Source organism: Pan troglodytes, chromosome 5 (assembly GCF_028858775.2).
Source record: "Pan troglodytes isolate AG18354 chromosome 5, NHGRI_mPanTro3-v2.0_pri, whole genome shotgun sequence".
Classification (NCBI taxonomy): domain Eukaryota; kingdom Metazoa; phylum Chordata; class Mammalia; order Primates; family Hominidae; genus Pan; species Pan troglodytes.
Window position 1 is genome coordinate 8,893,641 of NC_072403.2, and position 25,188 is coordinate 8,918,828.

Below are 25,188 nucleotides of genomic sequence, written 5' to 3' on the forward strand. Positions count from 1 at the left end.
TGGTGGTGCATGCCTGTAGTCCCAGCTACTCTACTCGGGAGGCTGAGGCAGGAGAATGGCTTGAACCCGGGAGGTGGAGCTTGCAGTGAGCCGAGATCGTGCCACTGCACTCCAGCCTGGGCGACAGAGTGAGACTCCATCTCAAAAACAAACAAACAAACAAACAAACAAGAATACTGTGCAGGGCAGAGAGTATGAGGGACAAAACCAGCACTACCTGGCCCTTCTTTCCCCAGCTCTCCCACTCATCCTTGCCACATCTCCTGCTGCTCCTGAGTCCCATCTGTCACCCCAGCCTGGACATTAAGGGGAAAGAGAACCAGGAAGAGTGAGAGCATATGAGAGCACAGTTGCACCAGGTAAAGGAGGAGAGGCCAGGCTCCCACTGCCTGCAAAAGAAGTCCTTTCTGCCTCCCTGGAACACTGTGTGGCTCCATCTGAGCCTGACCTGTCCTTCTGCTCCTGGATGGCTGGGTGCAGGGATCACATTTCCAGCAAGTAACACAAATGGCCCCAGAAACCTTAGCTGTCTTTTCTGTCTGCAATACTTCAGTGAAACAGAAAGGCACCTGGTGCTGACTCGTGAAGTCGCCGTAAACTCCGTTACTATAAAGGGAACACTACCATCATTTGACATTTTTGGAAGTGGGCAGTGTGTGTGTGAACAGGCATGTGATCCACCAGTCCTCAGGGAAGCAGAAACACCCACAGGGCAGGGGACTGCTGTCACCCTCATCTGGTTCACCTGCTCCCCCCACCTCCATGCAGGCTTCCCGAGAGCTTGCGGTAGTTTTAGAATTGAGCTCCCCGCACCTCCCTGTAGCACCCCATTTCACCCCATTCTCTCCCTAGAAGTGGGATGAGACTCCACTACTGAGTAGAGGAGACAGAGAAGCACCATGTATCTTCTTGTGCCCAGGAAGAGTCACACCACCGACCTCAAGGGCAGCTGTCTGCCCACAATGAAGTCGTGGGGTCCCCATGGCTGTGGGGGGTGGGCAACACCTCCCCCAAGCAAGGGTGAGAGCTAAGTGGTCATTGCTGCCCCTACTAACATAACCCAGACCCAGAGCAGCAATTTCAGATCCTAGGAAACATCTCCCGTGCAGACACACAAACACACGGAGTGAATGTGGCATCCCACAAATGGGCCCTTTATTTCTGAACTGCCACCACTGCACGGATAAGGCCACTTGGGTTGCAGGCACACTGTGGAGTGTCAGGGGACAGAGAGGAGAGGGGCTGCACACCAAGACTGCCCTGTCCTCACGGAGAGGAAAAGCGGCCGCAGAAGAGAATCCCGTTGGTCCTGCTGTGCTGGATGAAGAAAAGGAAGGGGTGGTCGGCGCAGAAGCGGGGGACGAATCTGGCACACCGCATCATCATGATGGCAGCCGTGGCGGCTGCAGCCTCCGTGCCTTCCTCATTGACCTCCACAAAAGACTTGTGCACGACCTTGGACAGAGACAGGTCTGTCTGGGACATTCCAGAGAAGTCTGCCTTGCCCAGCTCGAAGGCATCAGTCATGCCCAGGTTGCGCAGGACACTCTCCATGTCGTAGCTTTCCTCTAGTTTAAACCGCGGGAGGGACACTTCCACCTCCTCTTCATCCATCATGTCCAGCCTCGTCCATTCTACGAACTTCTCGTAAGTGAGTTCTTTCTCCACCTAGAGGGAGACAGTTGAAGACTTTAAGACCTAGGGTGCTGCTGCCCAGCAGGGCCCTGTGCTATGCTGTGGATGCCAGACACCAGCGGCAGCGTGGCTATGGTCAGCAGCGCTCCAGTGTTAAACGGCTGACCGCAAAGTAGGGACAGCAGCCACAGCAGACACCCCCGAGTGGCTCCTCGCTAGCACGCCTCGCTCACAGCTTAGCTGTTACCGTTCTCAAGTCGGTGGTCTCGTCCGGAAGCATGATGATCATATTCAGTTCCTTGCCAACATATGGAAGCACCAAGATTTGGGTAAATATTTCTCCTATATAGGTCTTCTTAAAAGTAGATTGCTTAAACATCATTTGCACAGGTTTCTCCTCATTCTACAAAGAAAACAGATAAACATCAAGTTGAAACAAGACCCCACTGACACATGGGACAAATGTGTCGGAGCTGGCCACTCTCTGCAGGGAGAAACGCAGCTCGGTTTCTCCCCAGCTTCCAGAACACCCGGCAGCGCCTGCTCTGCCATCTTCATTACCTCAACCTCCAGAAACTGGGGTGCCCAGGGCCCAAACCCAACGTGTCTTTCCTCTCATTGATCGCATTCAGTCTCATGGCTTTAAACACAATATCACACCAAATTTACCTCCAGCCTGGGCCTCTGCCCTGTCCTTGGGCCTCCTGCATTTTACTGCCCACCTGCACCTATGTTTGGACATAAAAGAAACTCCCAGCGCCACCTGTAATGCAGCACTCCGTAGATCCTCCAAGTCGGCTCTGTCTACTGCAACTCTGCCCATCTCAGCTGAGGGCAGTGCCACTGTCCAGTGGTCAAAAGCCCTGGAGTGCCCCTGACTCCTGTCTTTCTCTCACACCCTGTGTCTGACTCACTGGCAAATTATATTGGCTCTACCTCGAGAATATAACCAAAATCTGACCTGTTCCTTCTGCCTCTGCTGCTACCAGCCTAGCCCTGGAATATTGTGATAATATGATTGTGATTGTTCCCAGCACAGTGGCCAGAGGGGCCCGGTAGAACCTAAGGCAGATCACATTGTTCTTTGGCTGGACACCCTTCCCTGGCTCCCCATTTACTCGGAGCAGGAGCTGAAAGTCCCTAAAAAGCCTGGAATTGTGATAAGAGCTCGTCCCCAGTTCCCTCTCCCTTTGCTTATCTGCTACAGTCACAGAGGCCTCCTCACTGCACTGCCAGCAAACCCAGTTCATCTCATCTCTACGCAGTAAGCTTGTCCTCCAGAACCTGGAGAGTGAACTTCTGCCTCTTTACGGTCTTTGTTCAAAAACCACCTTGGCAGAGAAGCTGTCCTTGATAGATCTTACCTGACACTACACCCCCACCCCAAACACAGCTTCCTATCCCCTCCCTTGGTATGTCTCTGTACCATTTACCACTGTCTAATATGCTCCTATTTTCTTATTTATGCTTGCTGTCTCTCCCCCAAGAAAACATAAGCTTCACCAGGGCAAGCATGCTTTGCTTGTTTTGTGCATGGCTGAAAAATACCTAGCACCATGCCTGATACATAGAAGACACTCAGTCAGGTTAGGCATGGTGGCTCATGCCTGTAATCCCACCATTTTGGGAGGCCAAGGCAGACGGATCAACTGAGGTCAGGAGATCGAGACCAGCCTGGCCAACATGGTGAAACCCCACCTCTACTAAAAATACAAAAATTAGCTGGGCATGGTGGTGCGCTCCTGTAATCCCAGCTACTCAGGAGGCTGAGGTAGGAGAATCACTTGAACCCGGGAGGCAGAGGTTGCAGTGACCCAAGATTGCACCGCTGCACTCCAGCCTGGTAGACAGACCGAGACTCCATCTCAAAAAAAAAAAAAAAAAAAAAAAAGAAGGCACTCAGTCAATCTCTGCTGAATAAATGATAAATGCATAAACGAATTAATGAGCTGGGATGCTGAAAAGGCCAGGCAACATTTACACATTTCACCAGAAAAAACTGCACTGGTCACCAACCCCAGCCAGCCAATGAGAAAGACTGGAGGCCAGGAACCACACCCCATCCAACAATCCCCCTCAGTTCCTGACTCCGAGCTGCTCCTGTGAGTTGAGTAAATACCCTGCAATAGGCACAGTCAAAGACGCCGTATGGTCCGCAGTCTCTGGTGTAGCACATTCTTCTGTGTTAAATGGAATAAACAAAATACACTGAGGCAGCAGCTTCTGCTTTCACGTGGTAGAGGCTCGCCTGGGCTGGCCCTTAGCCTTTGGCTAGAGCAGTCTCCTGGGCCTCGGCTGCCCCACTCATTTCCTTGGCCAGCAGTAGGCATGTTTCTTCCATAACTGACCAGACAGGAACTATTTTCCGGTTTGTGGCTACATGTACCATCTCCGTCACAACGACTCAACTGTTGTTACAGGATGAAATAAGTAAGTAAATAAGCATGGGCCAGGCGTGGTGGCTCACGCCTGTAATCCCAGCACTGTGGGAGGCCCGGGCAGGTGGATCACCTGAGGTCAGGAGTTCGAGACCAACCTGACCAACATGGTGAAACCCTGTCTCTACTAAAAATGCAAAAATTAGCCGGGCGTGGTGGCACACACCTGTAATCCCAGCTACTCAAGAGGCCACGGCAGGAGAATCACCTGAACCCGGGAGGCGGAGGCTGCAGTGATCCAAGATGGCACCACTGCACTCCAGCCTGGGCAACAAGAGAGAAACTCTGTCTTGGGGAAAAAAAAATTAAAAAAAAAAAAAAAAGCATGGCTGTGTTTCAATAAACCTTTAAAAAAAATTAGGTGGTGGGCTGGCTTTGCTGTAGGCTGAAGTTTGTTGACCCCTGCCTTCAGTAATTCCTCCCTGCACCCCTTCAGGGTCCAAAGCCTCCAATCTTGCAATATAAAAAGATCTAACCTTAGTGACTGAATGATTCACTAAATACACAATTATATAGACAAGTTCCAGTTTATATAGAAGGAAATGAAATTAAAATAAGAATCTATATCAACTCAAAATCTGTGCCCTTGGAGGTACACCCCTGCCCTCAGGCTGGTACACTCAATACTGCAGCCCCTTCCTTCACCCTTCTTCACTGCAGAGCTCAGAAAGCATGACAGGATTCCACATCTCCCCAAACCCACAAGACCTATAGTTCTGGCCTACACCGTATAGAAAGCAGCTTTCCCTTTCTGAAAGGCAGAACCACTAAGGGGAAGGTTTAGGCTCCCCTCCCCTCCCCTTGTTCCTCCCCCTCCCTGCTGCGGGACTGCTGAAGCCAGCTCAGCCATCTTGTGACCATGAGGAAGAAGGCGACGTGCTGAGAATGGCGGAGCCGGCTCCCTGGGATCATCGCCCCAGTGCCAGACCAGCCCAGGTCTCACCTGCCTCCAGACCTCCTGGCAGGGGAGATGAGCTCCTAGGAGATAAACCATGGTGAACTGGGGTTTCTGTTATCTGTAGTCAAAGCCCTTGTACATCTTGTTAATCATTAAATTTTAAAGAGAGAAATTATTTTGCCAGGGGAAAATAGGACAGTTCATTTCAGAATAAAGCTTCAAAGAAAATAATTCTTTCTGAATTGCGAGGAGAACAGACAATGAAAATAAATTTCTGGAAAAACTGAAGGCTCAAGTTCAAGTTAGCCTGGAAGATCTAACTATGGTCAATGATCAAGAATACACTGTAATTAATCTATTCTGTTTACTTTGTCTATGTTCAAAAATTTCTATAGTTAAAGAAAAACAAAACAAGAGACAATAAAGAAGATTCAGTGAGAGGAAGATAAAGGGCCATCAGCAAATGACATCTTCCAAGCTGGAGGTGGTTAATCTCAGTGTCTATCTACATGTTTGGTTTGGTTGTTTTAAAACAAAAGTCTGTACTTATCCTTACTATCAAGAGAGGACTGAATATCACTCATCGGTTCAGCATTTACTAAGCACCAGCTACGTGTCTGCACTTGTCAGAGAGTCCTCCCTGCTCAGCCTCAATTCAGCAGGGTGAGTTGTTCCGCTCCTGCAGGGTGGCACGGAGGCCAGCAGGAGGCGCGGTAGCGGGGCTTCCCAGGACGCCGCCAGAAAGAAAGGAGTGTGTAGGTCCTGATGGGAACGAAGCTAGAGAAAAGGAGGAAATGTCCGCCAGAAGATGGCACGCCATATCTGGAGTCTGAGCTTTAAGACCTTGATCGAGCCTGAGGGCTGCAGCTTCAGACTTGCCCTGTAGGTGGCAGGGCGGATGCCAGGCGCCCAGGGACACGAGGCCACCCAATGGATGTCAAGCAGGAGGGGCAGGGACAGAAAGGCCCCACGGCTGCAGACGCGGGAGGCGGGCCTCCGAGCCGGAGACGCTCGTGTGAACACAGGCGCTGCTCCTGTCACGGCCCCTTACTCGCCTTGCTGACTTTAAACAGTCTCTCCTCGGTGTTCTCCTTGTCAAACTGTTCATCCCAGTTTCCTCTGAAATAGACAGCATTCACCAGAACCAGCCTTGTCAGTGGATCCACTGAGCCCGGAGAGAGCAACTCCGCAATTTTACCTGAGCGGAAGAATTCAAGACCGCGTTAGAAAGGGGCGGCTGCTGATCCCCGACACATCAGGAATCGGCTGGGGCCTTCTCCTTCAGCAGTCAAGTGCACGGATAGAGAGTTCCACTGTCCCCCAAATATAAAGGGATACGTGTCCTTAAAGCAAAGCAACAAAATCTTCTGGTACGAAAAACATCATCATTTGAATAAAACACACAAAGTGAACAAATATGCGTTAATTATGCAGGATGAGTTCCTAACACATGAGATAAGAAGCAATCATGGGTGCCTATGACTTAAAGACAAGAACTTAAAGGATTATCAAAAAGGTGGGCAGTCAGAAGATGTTCTTTACAAGCTTAAAGAACAGTTAGGCCAGACACAGTGGCTCACACCTATAATTCCAGCAGTTTGGGAGGCTGAGGTGTGAGGATCACTTGAGGCCAGGAGTTTGAGACCAACCTGGACAACATAGTGAGGCCTTGTCTCTTAAAAAAAAAATTTATTAAAATTAGCTGGGCATGGTGGTGCTACCTGTAGTCCCAATTACTTGGGAGACTGAAGCAGGAGGACCGCTTGAGCACAAGAATTGAGGCTGTAATCCCAGCACTTTGGGAGGCCAAGGCGGGTGGATCACGAGGTCAAGAGATTGAGATCATCCTGGCCAACATGGTGAAACCCTGTCTCTACTAAAAAATACAAAAATTAGCCGGGCATGGTGGCACGTGCCTGTGATCCCAACTACTTGGGAGGTTGAGATAGGAGAATCACTTGAACCTGGGAGGCAGAGGTTGCAATGAGCCAAGATTGCACCATTGCACTCCAGCCTGGGCAATAAGAGCAAAACTTCATCTCAAAGAAAAAAAAAGAAAATTGAGGCTGCAGTGAGTTGTGATTGTGTCACTGCATTCCAGCCTAGGTGACAGAGGGAGGAGACCTTGTCTCAAAAAAAAAAAAAAAAAGTTTAAATTAAGAACCACAGATAGACCAGGGCGTGACCCAGTGTCCCACAGCAATGCATGGAAACTGTAGACTGTGCTACCCGAGAGGGAGGCAGCTTGAGATACACACTGTGAATTTTTTATGTTACTTGTGAAAGGAAAAACTATATTAACATTAACACATTAACCCCCTCCTCAAAATTAAAATGTGGATTGATCCAGAAGAGGTATACCAAACACTGAAAGGCATCACGGGTACACCAAGGAAACAGGGAGAAACCAGAGAGAACAGAACACATTGAGCATTTCCAAAATGTCAAATAATGGCAACTGATTTCAGAAGCAGATTTTTTAAGTTTGCAGTTATTCAGAGAAAAAAAAATCATTCCTGTTTACAATTGACAGTCTTGTGAAGGAACTGACAATAAAATGGATTAAGAGGTTATTACAAAAGTAGAATAACAATACATTTTCACCTTCTGTCTTTTCAGCTACCCAGGTGTTTATGTGTTTTCTGGACTTCTCTACGGCGCTGATAAAGTCAAGCTCCTCCATCTCTGCTTGGTAGAATTTTTGGCAGGAATCTCTAAAAGACTAGGATAGACAGAGTGACATAACTGCCTGGCTACAAAAATGATGAACACCAACGGCCTACTTCTTCATTGCACCAAATCAGAAAATCTATACTTTTATGATTGACATACATAATTTACAAATAAATATGAGGACTTAACCTAAACTACAACTTCCTAGCTTTAGCTATATTTAATCCTAGCTTAAAAACTAAGTCAAGGTCAGGTACTGTGGCTTACACTTGTAATCTCAGCACTTTGGGGGGCCGAGGCGGGTGGATCGTGTGAGCTCAGGAGTTCGAGACCAGCCTGGCCAACATGGCGAAAGCCCGTCTCTACTAAAAATACAAAAATTAGCCATGTATGGTGGCATGCACCTGTAATCCCAGCTACCTGGGAGGCTGAGGCAGGAGAACCACTTGAACCCAGAAGGCGGAGGTTGCAGTAAGCCGAGATCAGGCCACCACACTCCAGCCTGGGCGACAGAGCGAGATTCTGTCTCAAAAAAAAAAACAAAAAACAAAAAACAAAAACGCTAAGTTGAATCAGTCTCTGAATATCAAACGAACTTCACCAACTGCTGGATCCTTTAAGGGAGCAGCCATGCATCAAGGAGCTGCCTGATAAGATGCTGACAAGACACTTCAAAAGCGTGAAGTAGATCCACCTTACTGAAATGCAGAGAATTTAAAACATATTGGCAGGTGAAAAGAAATTACAAAAGCCTATGTATGGCATAATGGCATTAGAGCCACACGCTTCCTGCTGGACCCCAGCCCCCACTACCTGGCCACCTTTATTTCTTTAGTGAATAAGAACAAGTATGACTTACTGAGAGGAAATCACAAGACTTTTCCCCAAAGAGCCTGTTGGCCATCCTAAGCAAGTACTGCGTGCCAGTCTTGTTCACTTCAGTGAGAAGAGACTGGAAGCCCTGGTGGATGTCTCCACCACCGCCACTTTTATTGAAAGAAAGTATCTGAAATCAAAAACAGAATGAAAACACATCATTCCTGTATGCTCTGACTTCAGGAAATGGGGCAACCCCAAACTCAGCCTAACAACCATCCAGACCCTTACTACTGCTTAAAAGATCTATCCGAGGCTGGGCGCAGCAGCTCACGCCTATAATCCCAGCACTTTGGGAGGCCAAGGCGGGAGGATCACCTGAGGTCAGGAGTTCGAGATCAGCCTGGCCAACATGGCGAAACCCCATCTCTACTAAACACACAAAAATGAGCTGGGCCTGGTGGTGCGTACCTGTAACCCAGCTACTCGGGAAGCTGAGGAAAGAGAATTGCTTGAACCCGGGAGGCGGAGGTTGCAATGAGCTGAGATCGTGCCACTGCACTCCAGCCTGGCGACAGAGTGAGATTCCGTCTCAAAAAAAAAAAAAAGATCCATCTGATTAAAGGCCAGAAGGGTCTTGAAAGCCCCTCCCTGTACCCTGTCTGTGCTGGCATGAGCTGCAACGCCCTCCACAAACCCAGGCTCCTGATGCTCAGTACTTGGAGTCTGGTGGCAAACAAGGGTGCCAACCAGACCTCCTGTCTATACAAACACAGGCCGCCCCTGACATCAGAAGGGGCAGACTCCCTCCTGCCCGTGGCTCTGGAATGCCCGCGTCACCGGCTCTGACTAATGATACAGTAGGTAGAATTCAGTAGAAGTGATGCTGTTCCAGGCCTAGGCCCTTTTTAAAAGGCCTGACAGCTGCCATGTTCACTCTCTTGTACCCTGGCCACCATGATAGAAGGAAGTCCAGGCTATCCTGCCGAAGGCCACATGGAAAGCCCTGGAGAAGGTGCCATCACCTGTGGAGAGAGTTGCTTGAAGAACTGAGGCCTCCAGCCAGGCGCGGTGGCTCACACCTGCAATCCCAGCACTTTGGGAGGCCGAGGCGAGTGCATCACCTGAGGTCGGGAATTTGAGACCAGCCTGACCAATGTGGAGAAACCCCATCTCTACTAAAAATACAAAATTAGCCTGGCGTGGTGGTGCATGCCTGTAATCCCAGATACTCGGGAGGCTGAGGCAGGAGAATCACTTGAACCCGGGAGGCGGAGGTTGCAGTGAGCCGAGATTGTGCCATTGTGCTCCAGCCTGGGCAACAAGAGCAAAACTCTGTCTCAAAAAAAAAAAAAAAAAAAAAAAATCGAGGTTTCAGGTGTGAGAGAGGCCTTCTTGAACCTTCCGGGCCAGGTGTCCACTGAAACAGCTGCATGAGTGACCTGCACTGCTTCCTGGAAGCAGTCCTGCCTGCTCAGGCCACGGAATCTGAGAAATAATCAATCATTGTTATTTCCAGCCACTAAGTTTGGGATGGTTTGTTTTGTGGCAACAGCTGACACATGCAGCCATCCAGAAGTGGAATTCTGCCATGACCAAAACCTAAAACATGTGGCCTTGGCCTTGGACCCAGGCAGCTGGCAGACGCTGGACGGACAGGATGAAATGACTCCTGGGGGCTGGAGAAAGGGGGCTGTGTGTGTACCAGCTGAAGATGTGGAAAGAAGGTCACCCTCAGTGACAGGGAGGATGGAGTGCCTCCCCCGGGAACTCCTGCATCTGGCTAAGGGGTCCAGGAGGAAGCTGGCTTCTTTTTGCTGCCTAGGGTAACACATGGGAAGAGAAAGATGAAGGAACTGTTCCATTTTCAAGCAGAATTTAAAGGAACTATTTCCAATCCAGGATGTACTGGGTGGAGAATAAAAATGTTTCTTCTTCCCAGCCTTTCCAGCTGGCAAAAGATTCTAAAAGAGATGGCCTCAGGGCAAAGATCAAATCCCAGACACTGGCCTCAACGGTGAGGTCCAAATCCACTTTGTTAAACCTTAGAAGATTCAGACAGCATCTTATAGACCATCTGGCAGGCTCTCCCATGGCACCCTGACTCCCAACCCAACAAAGAGCACTCAGGACGGCGGTGGGGGTGCTTTTGTCCAGGGAAGCAGAATTTTAAGTTGATAGAAATTCCACAGTGGTTTTCAGGCACTTGTAACAGCTTGGACTAAAAGAGAGAGACGGCTCAAAGTGCAGGGAGGCCTCTGGGTGCCCACGTTCTACAGGTGGGAGGTAGGCTGGGAGCGCAGCAAGCACGGGGCATTTCTTACAGAACAGGAAAGGAGCTGCCAAGAGCGACACCAGGACACAGAGGGCAGAGCACAGCCAGGGCAGCAGCGGACAAGGGACAATTCTGGGAAGCTGCAGTGGAGGCTCATCAAGGAACGCCCTGCACCCAGGGCTGAGAGGTGAACAATACATGCCTGGCTGGGCTTGGGAATTGCCACTGCTCCGTGACGGCCACGTGCCTCCCATGCCTACTGTGATGGGCTGCATGTGTCCCCTCAAATTTACACACTGAAGTCCCAACTCCAGTGTCTCAGGATGGAACTGCATTTGCAGAGAGGGCCTTTACAGGGGTGACTAAGGTAACATAAGGCCATTAGGTTGGGCTTTAATCCAATAGGACTCATGTCCTTATAAAAAGAGGAGACGAGGACACAGACACACACAGAGAGATGACCATGTGAGGACACAGGGAGAAAACAGTGTCTACAAGCCGAGCAGAAAGGCTGCAGGAGAAACCAACCCTGCCTACACCTGGATCTCAGGCTCCCAGGGAACCACCAGGTCCAGAGGGCAGACCACAGCAGTCACGGGTGGCCCCGACCAGCTACATCTGTGGTGTGCACACCCTCGCTCAACCCCTCTCAGGCGCGGAGACGCTTCTGCCTTTAGCAGTGGGGCCTTGGCAAGCAGGACACAGGCGGAGGCTTGATAGGTACTTGTTTCAAGCCTGTCTTCTGCGAGCACTTCCTCTCAGAACCCAGCCACCTGGCCTACGGAAGCCCAGGCAACCCTGCTGAAGGAAGCATGTGGAAGGCCCCAGCGAAGAAGGCCACGGAGAAGACGCCCAGCGCCCTGCTGAGCCCCCGCTGACGCAGCCCACAAGGGACCCACCCAGTGCCAAGTGGTGCAGAAGCACCACTCAATCCACCCAGATTCAACAACCAGGAAAGCTGCTAAGCTGGGAGAGCTGGTTACACAACAACAAATAACCAGAACGCTACTGAAAACAGGTTTAGCTGACAAATGCCATTCTAAGAAGGCTTTACGCGTAAATGAGAAAATAAAGACTCCTAACAACCAACAAGTAGATGACAGTACCCAAAGATCATCACAGGACTCAACCTGAACCTTGTGACTTTACAACCATCTACAAACTCATGAACAAGCTAAGCCATGTGATGATGAAATCATTCATTCCTCTGAATCGGGCGCCCCCTCTCCACCCCAGGGGGTCAGTCAGGGTGTTGTCCCCAGGGTGCTCCAGCATGGGTGGCATGCCCTTCCCTGTAAACTCGCCACCCACACCCTGCAATACTGCACAGTCATCTGTCTCGAGCGATCCCTTTGGGATTTGGAATAAGGAGGACCGGCTCACTTGACAGTTAATAGCACCATGGCTGCCCTGAAGCTGTACCTGGGCCATCTGTGCAGCGGTGTTTCCCTTTGCCCCCATGTAGACCATGGCCAGGGCACAGGACATGCTCATGGGTGAGAAAAACACATTCTTCGAGTTGTCTTTACCCAGCGTTTTCAAAAGGTTTAAGGCAAAGGTGCCATTTGCTTCTGCGAGAACATCCATGATGGCAGACCTGGAACAAGATTTAAAATCAGTATCACATAAGCACAGCTTCCAGACGACTGCATCTCACGCGCCTTACCGACAGTCGCCGCCGATGCTGTGGTTCATGGGCAAGCAGACACACACACAGAACTCTGGCTGTTTCTTTTTAGGACCCTCCACATTATTTTGTGTGTTTCTAATGTTAAGTGTGGAAAATGAAAGAGTTCTATGTGAAACGCCGCCCTGTTTTGTGAGGACTCCTCCCTGCACGCCTGCCCGCACGTGGAGAAAGTGGGGAGGAGGCACCCTTTCCTGGAGTCTCTTCCTTGGGGTGGAATTACAGAAGGGGCACTGGCTTTTGCTTCTGTGTTTGTATTCTTTGGTGTGTTTTGCGGGCTTAAATGTACTGTTTTAATTTGAAAAATATTCAAAATGATACATTCACTGACAGTTACACAAGAAAAGATGGCCAAATGTTTTTATAATGAGAGAGAGAATCCCGTTTCAGGGTAGCAAGAGCCTTAAAAAAGGATCAATCAAGCCACATACAAAGATGCGTGAAAGCCTTTCAAATGCCTCCTGACCCTTGGATCTCCTTCTAGGAAATCCCTGCAGGTGGCAAAGCCCCAATTTTGGACCACGCTTGGGGACATCCTGCTGCCACAAGCCAGGCCTTCCTGCGCCTGAACTCACAGCACACTCAGGACACCACCTTGCCTCGTGGGCTGTGGGTGCATGCCCATCTCCACCTTCAGAGACAGGCTCAGGGGTAGGGTCAGGCTGCACATCTCTCTAGCCCTGCCGTGCAGTGGGTGTGGCAGCCCCAGCAGGGTCCAGAGCAGGAATGCAGCTGGATAGTTGGGAGGGGGGAGCTGGGGTATCTTCAGGCAAGTCGGAATCACAGAATCACATGTTAAAGTCCAACAAGCCCTTAGAGAGACCTACCATCAATGCTCCACTGCACTACAGGGAAGGTGAAGTTGACGGAAGTGAAGCTAAAAAGTAGCTGGGCTTGAAACGCAGGGCGGATGCGCTTTCTGAGCTACTGCTCAAGAAGAAGAATCTGCAGAATCAGGTGAGAGGACAGGGGCAGGTAAGGGCCCCACAGGCAGTCAGGCTGTGAAGGAGGGGATGCAGGAATGCAGGGATGCGGGGCCTGCCTGCTCTGACACAGTTCTCAGATGTTTACCAAATGAATATGTCCCAGTCAGAGAATGCCAGCATTCTAAGACAGTCCCAGTGACTCACTTGAGCAGTGAGTGGGAACCCACAGAACAAGGAAGAGGAGAAGCTGGAGCAGACATTTCCTGGAGCAGATGGGAGAGGGAAGGAGGTGCCTACTGAAGGCCCTGTGAGGAGATGCTGAATTAACCGGTTCTCCACTGTGCATGCCTTTACATTTGTAGCTGGGGTTGGCTGAACAAGTGCCCCAAAGATACCTGGGTCATAATCCCTGGGACCTGTGAATGCCCCCTTACATGGCAAAAGGGACTGTGCAGCACGATTAGATTCAGGCTCTTATGGGAGATTATCCTGGATTGTTCCAGTTGACCCTAAATGTAATCACAGGTATCCTTCTAAGAGGGAGGCAGGGGGAGATCTCACGGGAAAAAGCAATGCAAAGAATAAAGCAAAATGCCACTCCACTGGCCTTGAAGATGAAGGGGCCTCAAGCCAAGAAACGCAAGGACCACAGCTGCAGTAGCTGGAAAGGCAAGGAGGATCCTCTGGAGGAGCCTGGCCCTGTGAAACCCATTTCCAACCTCCAACCTCAGAACTCTGAGAAAATAAACATGTGCAGTTTAGCCACGAATCCATGGTCATTTGTTACAGCAGCCACGGGAAACCAAGACAATAACTCATACACCTGATAAAGCTTGTTTGCTGTGCTTGTTTAAATATTTTGTTTTCAAACTCTTCTTTATTCATTACACAGAATACTTGGGGCACTGGGCACTCCTGGCTTGCCAAGCCTTTCCAAACATATTTTAAGATTACTAATTTCTAATAAAAGGACAATAGAAAGTACATATTACTAAAATTCTTCTGAATATAAGGGAGTCTTTGATGATACATAAATAAATCCAGGATTCCGCAGAGCCCTGGGAACACCAGTATAAACAAAAGTAGCCATTACACGGAACTGAAGCAAAATTGGGCCTATTTTTGGTTCTCTGGATTCTAGATCACAAGAACTGCCCACTTATCAACTTGAAGAGAAACAATTGGTAAAACAGGGAAACTTCTAGGTTAAGAATAAGAAAAGAGGAGATGCCCCAAAGCAAGAAGCACAGCCTGTGAAGTCCGTGTCTCAGGACTTAAAGCCAGCAGACACCCTGACACGTGGGGTTTTCCCTGGCCTGGGGACATGGACTTCTGTCTTTGTCCCCAAGAGGGCTCAGCCCACGTGGAGAGGCTGCCAGGTGAGATGGCTCCTCCATAAACCAAAAAAAAAAAGACAGAGGTTAAGTACCATGTCAGCTGGCCCGGGGAAGGTCCCACATGCTCCCCCAACCCCATCCTAGACTATTCTACCGTCAGCACACGTTTTCCCCTCAAATGCTGAAGGACTCTTATGCTTTTTTTTTTTGTAGAGACAAGGTTCTTGCCACCTTGCCCAGGCTGCTCTCCAACGCCTGGCCTCAAGTGATCTTCCTGCCTCAGCCTCCCAAGGTGCTGAGATTACAGCCATGCACCACGCCCAGCCTAAAGGACTTTTAATTCAAATGGAAATGTCCACCTAAGAAAGGCTAATAATAAAACACTCCGTCTCCGGTAATATCCCGGAGAATCTGTTTCAGGCGCTGACCTTTATATCAGTAACTTCAACAAAGCAAAGCCACCTTTGTCTGAAGACACGCCCACTGGGGAGGTGCCTGTCCGGCCAGCCCAGGTTACACCATCTGGGGCAGAGGAGAAGTCGGTGCACATGAGTTTCACTGTGTCAGGGGATTTAATTTGAAATACTGAACTGGAGAAACCAAACCAGGATATTCGGAGAAGTCAGTGCACATGAGTTTTACTGTGTCAGGGGATTTAATTTGAAACACTGAACTGGAGAAACCAGACCAGGATATTCGGAGGAGATGGCACGAGTCAGGAGGGAGACAGGGTCTCTAGTCCTGGCTCTGGTACCCTGGGCAAATCACTGGACTCCTGATACCAGTTTCCTCTCTGTATGAGGAAAAGCATATACCAGATAATCTGGGTTCCCTTCCATCTCTAACATTCAATAATTGTTAATACCAAATGCAGAAGGAAGAGCAAAAATGTAGCTCAATTTTCAAAGCCCACAGTGAGGTCAGTAATGATATTCCATTTCTTAGTTGAAAACACTGCTGACAGCCGTGAAAGGTAAAATTCTATCTGTGCCTTACATAAAAATTGCTGAGCAACAAAGAAACAATAAATCAAGGATGTCCTAGAGATTTAATTTTCTTAGCAGAAACTATGTTAATCATTAAATAACTGAATATCCTACTCCTGATAAACACCCTTACGTCAAACAGCAAGTGGTACTTCCCACGCTTCCTTAACAAGGTAAGAATTACCTACTTCAGCAGCCACCAGCACAGCTGATGATAGAACATTAGTCCCTTAACTCCCCAAACAGGAACAAGATAAAAATATCTGTCGTCCCAACCTTGTGTAACTTTGTTCAGATAGTTCTGGCAAAGGCAAATACAACTCATGAAACATAATGAGAAAGGAGATTGTCAGAAAGGAGACAAAATGAGCACAGTTAGCAAACAATTTGATGGTCTACCCAAAAAGCAGCCAGAATCAGTAAAATACTCTTAAAACTGAAAAATAATGGAGTAACTGGACTACTAAAAAAATAGGAAAAACAGACCCCAGTAGAAACACGTGCAAAGGACATTAACAAATTTACCCCCAAAAAAGAAAGACAATAGCTAATAATTATATTTAAAAGTTTCAACTTCAGAAAAAAATATCACTTTTTTGATATATACTATGTGCTAGGTCCACACTGAAAGACCCTTACCCTCTGAGATAGCTGCTGAGAACACCTACGTTTTACAAGCAAAGAAATCGGGCCTTAGCTCTTTAAGTACCATGTCTCCAGAGAACCCAGGGCAACAACGGCAGAATGAGGGCTGGAAGCCAGGACTGCATGGCTCTGTAGTTCACTCTCTTAACACCATGGTGCACAGCCTTCCCAAAAAGCAATGGTGGAGAGTAAATTAAAGATGCCTTTTCAAACCATGAACCTTGCAAATACAAAAACAATTCATGCTAATACTGACAAAGACAGGCAATCCTTCTCACGCCATGCAAGTAATACGGAGGCAGCAGGGACAGAGCTTGGCCCGTACCCACTCCCGTATTTTCCATACATCCCCCACGCCATCACACCTGCCCACCAGACCATGCAAACCAGGGAGGGAAACAAGATAAGCCACGTTCCACCCCAAATCTTACCCAAGGGAGTTAAGCCTGATGCCCACATGCATACAGGATCAGAACGACGATCCTGACCTCTTGCCTTGTTGTGTTACTAAAACCCTCTCCTCAGGGGCTCATCTGCCATGCCCTGATCATGACACATCTGTGCTAACATGATGTTCCCCGGTGCCTGCCACTAGCGTGTGTAATGCTGCTGACACACCTCATGACTATCCATGTCACCCTAAAACACCAGGAACATCTGTCCCGAGGGCCAGCCCGGGAACTCCTGCCCCTGTGCCGCTGCCCTCCTGCTCCAGCATAAGCCCATTATAAAGCCTTGTCTGGGACACTTTCTCTGCCTCATGTCAATTTCCACTGCATGAGAATCTAAGAACCCACGATCAGTAACAATACTGTAAATTGGTACACCAGTATTTCCTGAGTATGATTTAGAATTATGTAAAAAATAAAAGTAAAATACAATAAAGTGAAGGAAGAAAAGAAAATGTCGTGGAAACATTCATACTATCCGAATTAAAAATTCCACTTCTAGGAATTTCACTGAAGGTAAAACTCGCAGGTTTTGTACATAATAAAACATTATGTACAACATTATGGGATATAAATAGGGCTAATAATAATAAAAATCACAGTAATGACATGGGAATACACAAGATTACATTAAAAAAGATATAAAACTATACATACAATTTAAATTTATCCATGTAAATTAGGAAAAAAGGTAAGTGTAGGCACAATTTACAGACAGAATAGAGGGAAATACTATACACCAAATGTTTCTGAGTAACGGTAATTTTTATGTTTTTTGTGTTTTTCTGGATTTTCACATTTTCTATAGCATATAATTTATGGAGGGGGTTGGTTAACTCTTCTTTTTATGAAATTACTATATATACATTCAGTTTAAAAATCAGGTGGTGTTAAAAGAGATGTTATAAAAGACAACAAGCTCCTTCTCAGCCCTCCCAACTCCCCAGAAGCAATCACTTCCAAACCCTTTGCTCTTTCTTCTGGCATTTACCACCATATTTCTACATAACATGTGTATACTACTATTTTTGACCTAATAACTTTATCATGTTTTATTTTATGTATGTATTTATTTATTTTTATTAGGGTAGGGGTCTCACGCTGTCGCCCAGGCTGGAATGCAGTTGCATGATCACGGCCCACTGCAGCCTCGAACTCCTGGCCTCAAGCAATCCTTTAGCGTCAGCCTCCTAAAGTGCTGGAACTACAGGCACCAGGCCAAATTCTAGACATTATCTATTGCCTTCCTAATCTAGAGGCCGAGGGCCCGGTCCCGATCCACAGGTTTGCTTTATTATCACTAAATAGCATTCGATGCTAAGCCAGGTGGTGGGATGGGAACCCATTTCCTTTTTATGTAATGCTGATTTGCCTTATATTAATAGTGCCTTTCCCCCCTTTCCTTAGTTTTCTATGTACTATGTATTTTCAAATTCTCCCCAAATGTTCTACAGGTCAGTCAAACCCTTTCAGTACTTTTTTCATATGCTTCGACACAAGGAATAATCTACCAGCTGCATTTTCCTCTCCCTCCGTCTGTCACCATGCTGCTGAGCACGCGCGACTTTCACGCCGAAGAGAAATGTTCATAGACGGGGACAAGTTTCCCTACTATAATACATGGCCAACTTATAGTTTGGCAGGCTGGTCAGACTAATTTTTTTTCTCAAACACAGCACATTGCTTACAGGGCAAAGAAATTATTTTTTCTTATTTAAGTGTTGATGACATATTTTAATATGTCTAATTTTTTAATGCTTTATGCAAACTTACAAATTGCACAAACCTTAGTAGACTTTTGAACTTCTACAAATCTGATAAATCAAGACATATAAATCTAGTAAGCTAGCCTCTCCTAAGACTTTCAAACAGCACAATGATTACAAAACTTATTTCTATACCTGTACTTATGTCTAGCAAAAGTTATTCATTAATATCACAGATTTAATTATTTTATCTTTGTTATATTTTCCTATTCCTTTCCTAAGGTAACACTAATGCTTATTTTAACAGTTTCCTATGGGGAAAATTAATCTTATGGGGTTAAATCCTAAGGGATCATCCCTTTCTGTAAAAACAGGGTGGGGCTCTCTGGTTCATGGTCTTTGTGCATCAAAGCAGTTTCTCAGCACAGGGCACACACTCTTTGATGCCAAGCATATCTGACTAGTTAGGGCAGCTTTGAGCTCCAATCCTGCCTTCAGTGAGATTTTATAAGGCCTCAACCAAACACCAAATTTCAGTGTCTTGTAGCCTGATGTCCTTCCTTAAAATGAAATACGGAGTTTTCCTCTATCTGAGTTGCACAGACCAGTGTTGTATGGTATAACTTGGTCTTTTTGTTGAATGTTTAGGCCTTTAAGTTGGTTTTTACAACTACTGTGTTTGTTAGCCCAGGAAGCTATAATAACTAAACTTTTTCCATAGCAATCCTAGACACAGTGCAAACAGTACTGAATTCTTTTGTGCCTTTTTAAGGCTCATCTTGTTTGCCTCATCTGAACTTATTAATGAGCTTGGGCTTTTTACAAACAATATATTTCAATTTGCTGATGTTTTTGTTTTCTTCTTGTTCTAACTGGCTGGTGGGAATCTCTTTAAATTAGTTACTTTCCCTCCAAACACACTTACTTTATATGCAGGAGTCCCCAGCAGATCCGTCTGTGGTCTGTTAGGAACTGGGCCACACAGCAGGAGGTGAGCAGCAGGTGAGCGAACATCACCGCCTGAGCTCCACCTCCTGTCAGGTCAGTGGCAGCGTTGGAGTCTCGCAGGAGACTGAACCTACGGTGAACTGTGCATGTGAGTGATCTCGGTTGCATGCTGCTTATGAGAATTGAATGCCTGATGATCTGAGGTGGAACAGTTTTATCTTGAAACCATACCCCCAACTTCATCGGTGGAAAAACTGTCTTCCACAAAACCAGTCTGGTCCCTGGTGCCAAAAAGGTTGGGGACCATTGCTTTAAAGCAACAACAAAGTCTTACCAAACCATTTTAGATTTTTCTAGTCCAAAGACTAGATATTATAGGTGCACACCACCATGCCCAGTTCATTTTTATTTTTTGTAGAGACAGGGTCTCGCTCGGTGGCCGAGGCTGGTCCCAAACTCCTGGCCTCAAGCTATCTTTCCACGTTGGCTTCCCAAAGTGCTGGGATTATAGGCATGAGCCACCAAGCCTAGCTTGGGAAAAAAATGTAAGGCACTTGCTGATTTCCTCCAGACTGGCTCTTTGTTCTCTTTTTCTGTCAAGTACAAAACTCTTAGACTGATCTCATCTGGGACTTCCCACCTTTCTCCAGGCTGTGACACACACAGAAAATGATATTTGTATGTCACTTTGGGGCCAGGCTACTCACCCCAAAGGTGACCAGTGCAGAGCTCCAGCCACCCAGACTCCCCGAGTTGGAGGGATCTGTTAACCTGCCCAGGGCACAACACCCACACACAAGTTAGAAAGTTCTGCTCTGGAAGACTGAAACTGGACCCCTTCCTTACATACACCATATACAAAAATCAACTCAAGATGGATTAAAGGCTTAAATGTAAAAGCCAAAACTATAAAAAACCCTGGAAGACAATCTAGGCAATACGATTCTGGACATAAGAACGGCAAAGATTTCATGACAAAGATGCCAAATGCAATCACAACAAAAGCAAAAATTGACAAATAGGATCTAATTAAACTTAAGCACTCCTGCACAGCAAAAGAAACTATCAACAGAGTAAACAGCCAACCTACGGAATGGGAGAAAATATTCACAAACTATGCATCTGACAAAGGTCAAATATCCAGCATCTATATGGAACTTAAACAAATTTACAAGAAGAAAACAAACAACTCCATTAAAAAGAAGGCAAAGGACATGAACAGACACTTTTCAAAAGAAGACATTCATGCAGCCAACAACCATGAGAAAAAAGGCTCAGTATCACTGATCATTAGAGAAATGCAAATCAAAACTACAATGAGATACCATCTCACGCCAGTCAGAATGGCTATTATTAAAAAGTCAAAAATTAAGAGATACTGGCAAGGTTGTGGAGAAACGGGAACACTTACACACTGCTGGTGGGTGTGTAAAACAGTTCAACCATTGGGGAAAGCAGTGTGGCGATTCCTCAGAGCTAAAAACAGAACTACCGTTCAACCCAGCAATCCCATTACTGAGTATACAACCAGAGGAGAGAGGAATAGAAATCATTCTACCATAAAGATACACGCACGCGAATGTTCACTGCAGCACTATTCACAATAGCAAAGACATGGAATCAACCTAAATGCCCATGCATGGCAGATGGGATAAAGAAATTGTGGTACATATACACCATGGAATACTATGCAACCATAAAAAAGAATGAGATCATGTGTTTTGCAGAAACACGGATGGGGCTGGAGGCCATTATCCTTAGCAAACACACACAGGGAACAGAAAACCAAATACCGCATGTTCTCACTTATGAGTGGAAGCTAAATGGTGAGAACGTGGACACAAAGAGGGGAGCAACAAACACTGGGTCCTATCAGAGGGTGGAGGGTGAAGGGTGGGAGGAGGGAGAGGAAAAAATAACTATTGGGTACTACGCTTAGTACCTGGGGGATGAAATAACCTGCACAACAAACCTGCGACATGAGTTTACCTATGTAACAAACCTGCGTATGTATCCTGAACCTAAATAGAGGTTTAAAAGGTTAAAAAAAAAAGAAGAAATCATATAAATGAATGTTCTCTTCTGACCTTATTCCCTCATTTACACTTTTCATCATGATATTTTATTCCATTTTGCCTTCTATACTAATTCTTTGGATACCACAATTATAGTTTATTGAGTCTTCCGTTCCCTGCGCTGCCTATCTCTGGGGTCCTTTTGTTATGGTGGCTGGTGTTTGCTTTATTTTATTTAGGTCTCTCTTTTGCACCTAGACTTTCCAAACATTCCTAACAACCCTTGGATGTCAGTACATAGTTAAGAGGAAAACACAAAACAATGCTGGAAGTTCTGTTTACACGGAGGAAGTTCTGTTTACACGGACAGGACATGTCAGCTGGGAGCTTCACTGCAGTGTGCTCAAGGGATCAGTAGCTTTTTTGTCCGGGAACCAGCAAATGGGAGAACTCTTCGGTGTGGCTATCGGTGGTGTTGTGGAAGGAGATGGGGTGGAAGCAGATGGGGGTCGGGGGGCTTCTACTGGATCTGTAATCCCCTCATGTCCCCACTGCCTCCCCCACAGTGCCTGCAGGACCCTGAGTTTGAGCATTTTCATTATCACTTTGCAATAATGCATAAACACTGAACAATTAATCATAAAAAAGATTGGAGAGATCCAAATCCTAAAAGGAAAGAAAAATAAATCCACATTTAAAGTTTACCACTCAAGATACTCCAAATATCAACAAATTATAAACAATCTAGTGAGATTTTTCTATTGAGGGCTTTCTCTTATCCTTTCAGCAAACGTGTGAGTAACAAGGATGCCTGTTTCACAGTCACATTGCAAACTCAAGACCTGTCAGTGGCTTTTTAAGGACCTACTTCTTTAGCTTCAGTAAATAAGATAGCTAAGTGTCCTTCATATATATATGTGAATACACATATATATATGTACATAGACAAATATTTATGCAAAATTAATTACGTTTCAAAATTTAAAAACTATACCATTTAAAAATAAAAAATGATATTTAATCACAGACATAAAAACTGGATATTAAAGTCTTATTAATGAACAATTTTATGTATTTTTTAAACAAGCCTAACAAATCTATCCTGGCATCACTTTTTTTCCCTGTAGCATCACCAGTAACTGAGCAATGTTCACAATTGATTTTATTCAACTGATCAAGTCTTAATTTTTTTTTAGGTGTCACTATTGAATTGTGCTTCTCAACTTCTATTAAGGATGCCTTTATTTCCTACTAAATTTAACCATTTAAAGACTGGTTTAATGGGAACTTGGACTTCCTGCTTTGTCCCTCTTTCCTTGTGCAGTGTGTGTGTGTGTGTGTGTGTGTGTGTGTGTGTGTGTGTTGTGTGTGTGTGTGTTTAATATATCTGAGCAGCCTAACATATAAATGGGAGTTAAACATTATTTTCCGGCTAGGCGCAGTGGCTCACATCTGTAATCCCAGCACTTTGGGAGGCCGAGGCGGGCAGATCACGAGGTCAGGAGTTTGAGACCAGCCTGGCCAGCATGGTGAAACCCCATTGCTACTAAAAATACAAAAATTAGCCAGGTATGGAGCCCGGGAGGTGGAGGTTGCAGTCAGCCGAAATCGTACCACTGCACTCCAGCCTGGCAAAAAAAAAAAAAAAAAATTATTTTCTTTCTTTGGATGCCTTGGCTTAATCCCAAGTGCAGTAAGCCTGGAAATGTAAGGTGTGTGGTCTTCCCTGGGACGGTACAACATCTGCTTGGGTGCCCTTATTATTACATATGTGGAAAAGAATGTTGGTTCTATTCATTCTAATTTCACTCTACTGTTACTGGTCCGTGTTAACTGTTTCATGCTGAATTGTAATGAAATGCATTGGAATTGGCCTTAACTTAAAATATTTAGTTTACATAGTCGAGTATGACCAAAGTACTTTTCTCTTTGGTGGCACATCACAATGGATGCAATTACTCAGATACGGTCCTGAAATGAGACCAAACGCCATCTATGCTGATAACAGCAGTCACTGGTATTAATCCCAGCACACATAAAAGCCCCAGCAATACAAGGCCAGGACCTTAACTAGAAGGTCACTGAACACATCAGATCTCATCGCATCAGGCCTGACCCCCACCAGAAAGGATGCAGGCAGCTGCAGGGCTGTCATTAGGCACCAGAGCATCCCAGAAAGCAAAAGTGCCCAAAAAATGGACTCAGATGCCCCCTCGCATCTGAGTATTCCTGACAGCATGTGAACATTAATTATTAATTTTCTGTACCTCAGTTTTCCAAAGCCAATCTTTAGGACAAAAAAAAAAAGGAAGAAAATAACTTAAATGCCAATTTGTAGTTAAAGTTTCCTCTTTGCCTTGAAGACATCAAAGCCTGTAATAGTCTGCCTGTAGGGTGTTTAATTCAAACACAGAGCGGTAAGGAGATCCGGGCTGGTCCACACGATTGTCTCCACAGGTCTGGGCGACCTGAAACTGCTGCGGATTGGCCAAGCCCAGCACGGCCAGTCCAGTGAACACACGCAGGGGGCCCGGATGGCCCCGTTTGGCGCCGACCCCTCGGCCTCTCTCCGCCTCCCGCCCGGCTCCCAACACCCGGCGCCCCAAGACTGAGCACGCGTCCTCCGGGTCGCGGAGCGGGCGAGGGGTCACCGAGGCCGAGGGGCCGACTGGGGTCACCTGTGGCCCGGGAGGCTCTGCGCCGCCCCCATCCCGCGCCGGCCGCCTCTTCCGTGGGCGCTGGGCCTGTGCGCCCGGGCTCCCCGGGTCCGCGGCGTCACCGGCCGGGCTCGCGGCCACGCACGACTCACCCGACCGCGTCGCCGTTCTCTGCCGCTGCGAGGCTCCGGAAGGGAACCCAAGCCGGACGCTCGCCCGGGCCCCCGCCCCGCTGGGACTGCTGGGGTCACAGCCCCGCGCGGCCACGCCCCATTCTCGGGGCTCCAGCGTCCCCGCGCGCCGTCGACCCACGCGCGTTCCCGGCCCCGCGCGACCCCCACCCTGCCCCCCTCCCCCCTCGCGCCCCCGGCTTTCCCGACTTTGGAGCGACAAACCCAAGCCAGCGTGTCCGAGCGGCTCCCAAGCCAGACACGTACTCCAGAGCGGGGAGCGAGCGAGCAGAACGGCGGGCAGAGGCGCCGGAGCCGCCCCGGACCTCAGATACTCGCGGGGAGGCGGGCGGAGTCCCGGGTCTCGAGCTACCGTCGCCCGTCCGGAGCGCGGAGGGAGAGGCGGGGCGGGACGTGCGGGTCCACCCCACCCGCCAGCCGGAGGGGCCGCGAGTCCTGCCCGGAGGCCTTGACTTTGACCACAGTACAGGGCCCCACCAGCGTGTTTATGGTGCCTCTGTGGAGACTGAATGCTGGCCTGTTTCCAGAAAAGGGCCAGCTCCTGATACACGGCCATCCACTGGGGAGTGCAGAACACGCATTTAAAAATGAGCAGACTAGATACAGGTCACAAAGACTTTGCTGATAAAACAGCTTGCGGCAAAGAAGCCAGCCAGGGGCGGGCGCGGGGCTCACGCCAGTAATCCCAACACTGGGAGGCCGAGGCAGGCGGATCACTGGAGGTCAGGAGTTCCAGACCAGCCTGGCCAACATGGCAAAACCCCGTCTCTACTGAAAATACAAAAATTAGCCGAGTGTAGTGGCGCGTGCCTGTAATCTCAGTTGCTGGGGAAGCTGAGGCAGGAGAATCACTTGAACCCGGGAGGCAGAGGCTGTGCAGTGAGCCGAGATGGCGCCACCGCACTC

The 25,188-nt window shown here is 47.6% G+C and overlaps 1 protein-coding gene across 7 annotated transcripts; it reads right to left on the reverse strand.

Annotated features, from left to right (window-relative positions):
• Positions 1-1,127: 1,127 nt before the first annotated feature.
• SERPINB6 (serpin family B member 6) lies at positions 1,128-25,188 on the reverse strand. Of its 7 annotated transcripts, none has more exons than XM_016954812.4 (7): positions 24,529-25,188; positions 12,158-12,332; positions 8,504-8,650; positions 7,576-7,693; positions 6,027-6,169; positions 1,883-2,038; positions 1,128-1,668 (listed from the first exon to the last, which is right to left on the reverse strand). In XM_016954812.4, the coding sequence occupies exons 2-7, from the start codon at positions 12,320-12,322 to the stop codon at positions 1,267-1,269; spliced, it is 1,131 nt and encodes a 376-aa protein (XP_016810301.3). In that variant the 5' UTR covers positions 12,323-12,332; positions 24,529-25,188; the 3' UTR covers positions 1,128-1,266. The 7 variants fall into 7 exon arrangements, with proteins under 7 accessions (XP_016810301.3, XP_016810303.3, XP_016810302.3 ...); XM_016954814.4 differs by having other exon boundaries at positions 24,487-24,718; XM_016954813.4 differs by having other exon boundaries at positions 24,244-24,563.

Coding starts and splice junctions, on each gene's coding strand:
- SERPINB6 (XM_016954811.3), bottom strand. CDS start 24,144: ATGGGGGCGGCGCAGAGCCTCCCGGGCCACAG. Junction 7,694..8,503: donor AGTCTTGTGATTTCCTCTCA/GTAAGTCATACT, acceptor TGTCTATCCTAG/TCTTTTAGAGATTCCTGCCA. Junction 2,039..6,026: donor GACTGTTTAAAGTCAGCAAG/GCGAGTAAGGGG, acceptor TTTTCTTTGTAG/AATGAGGAGAAACCTGTGCA.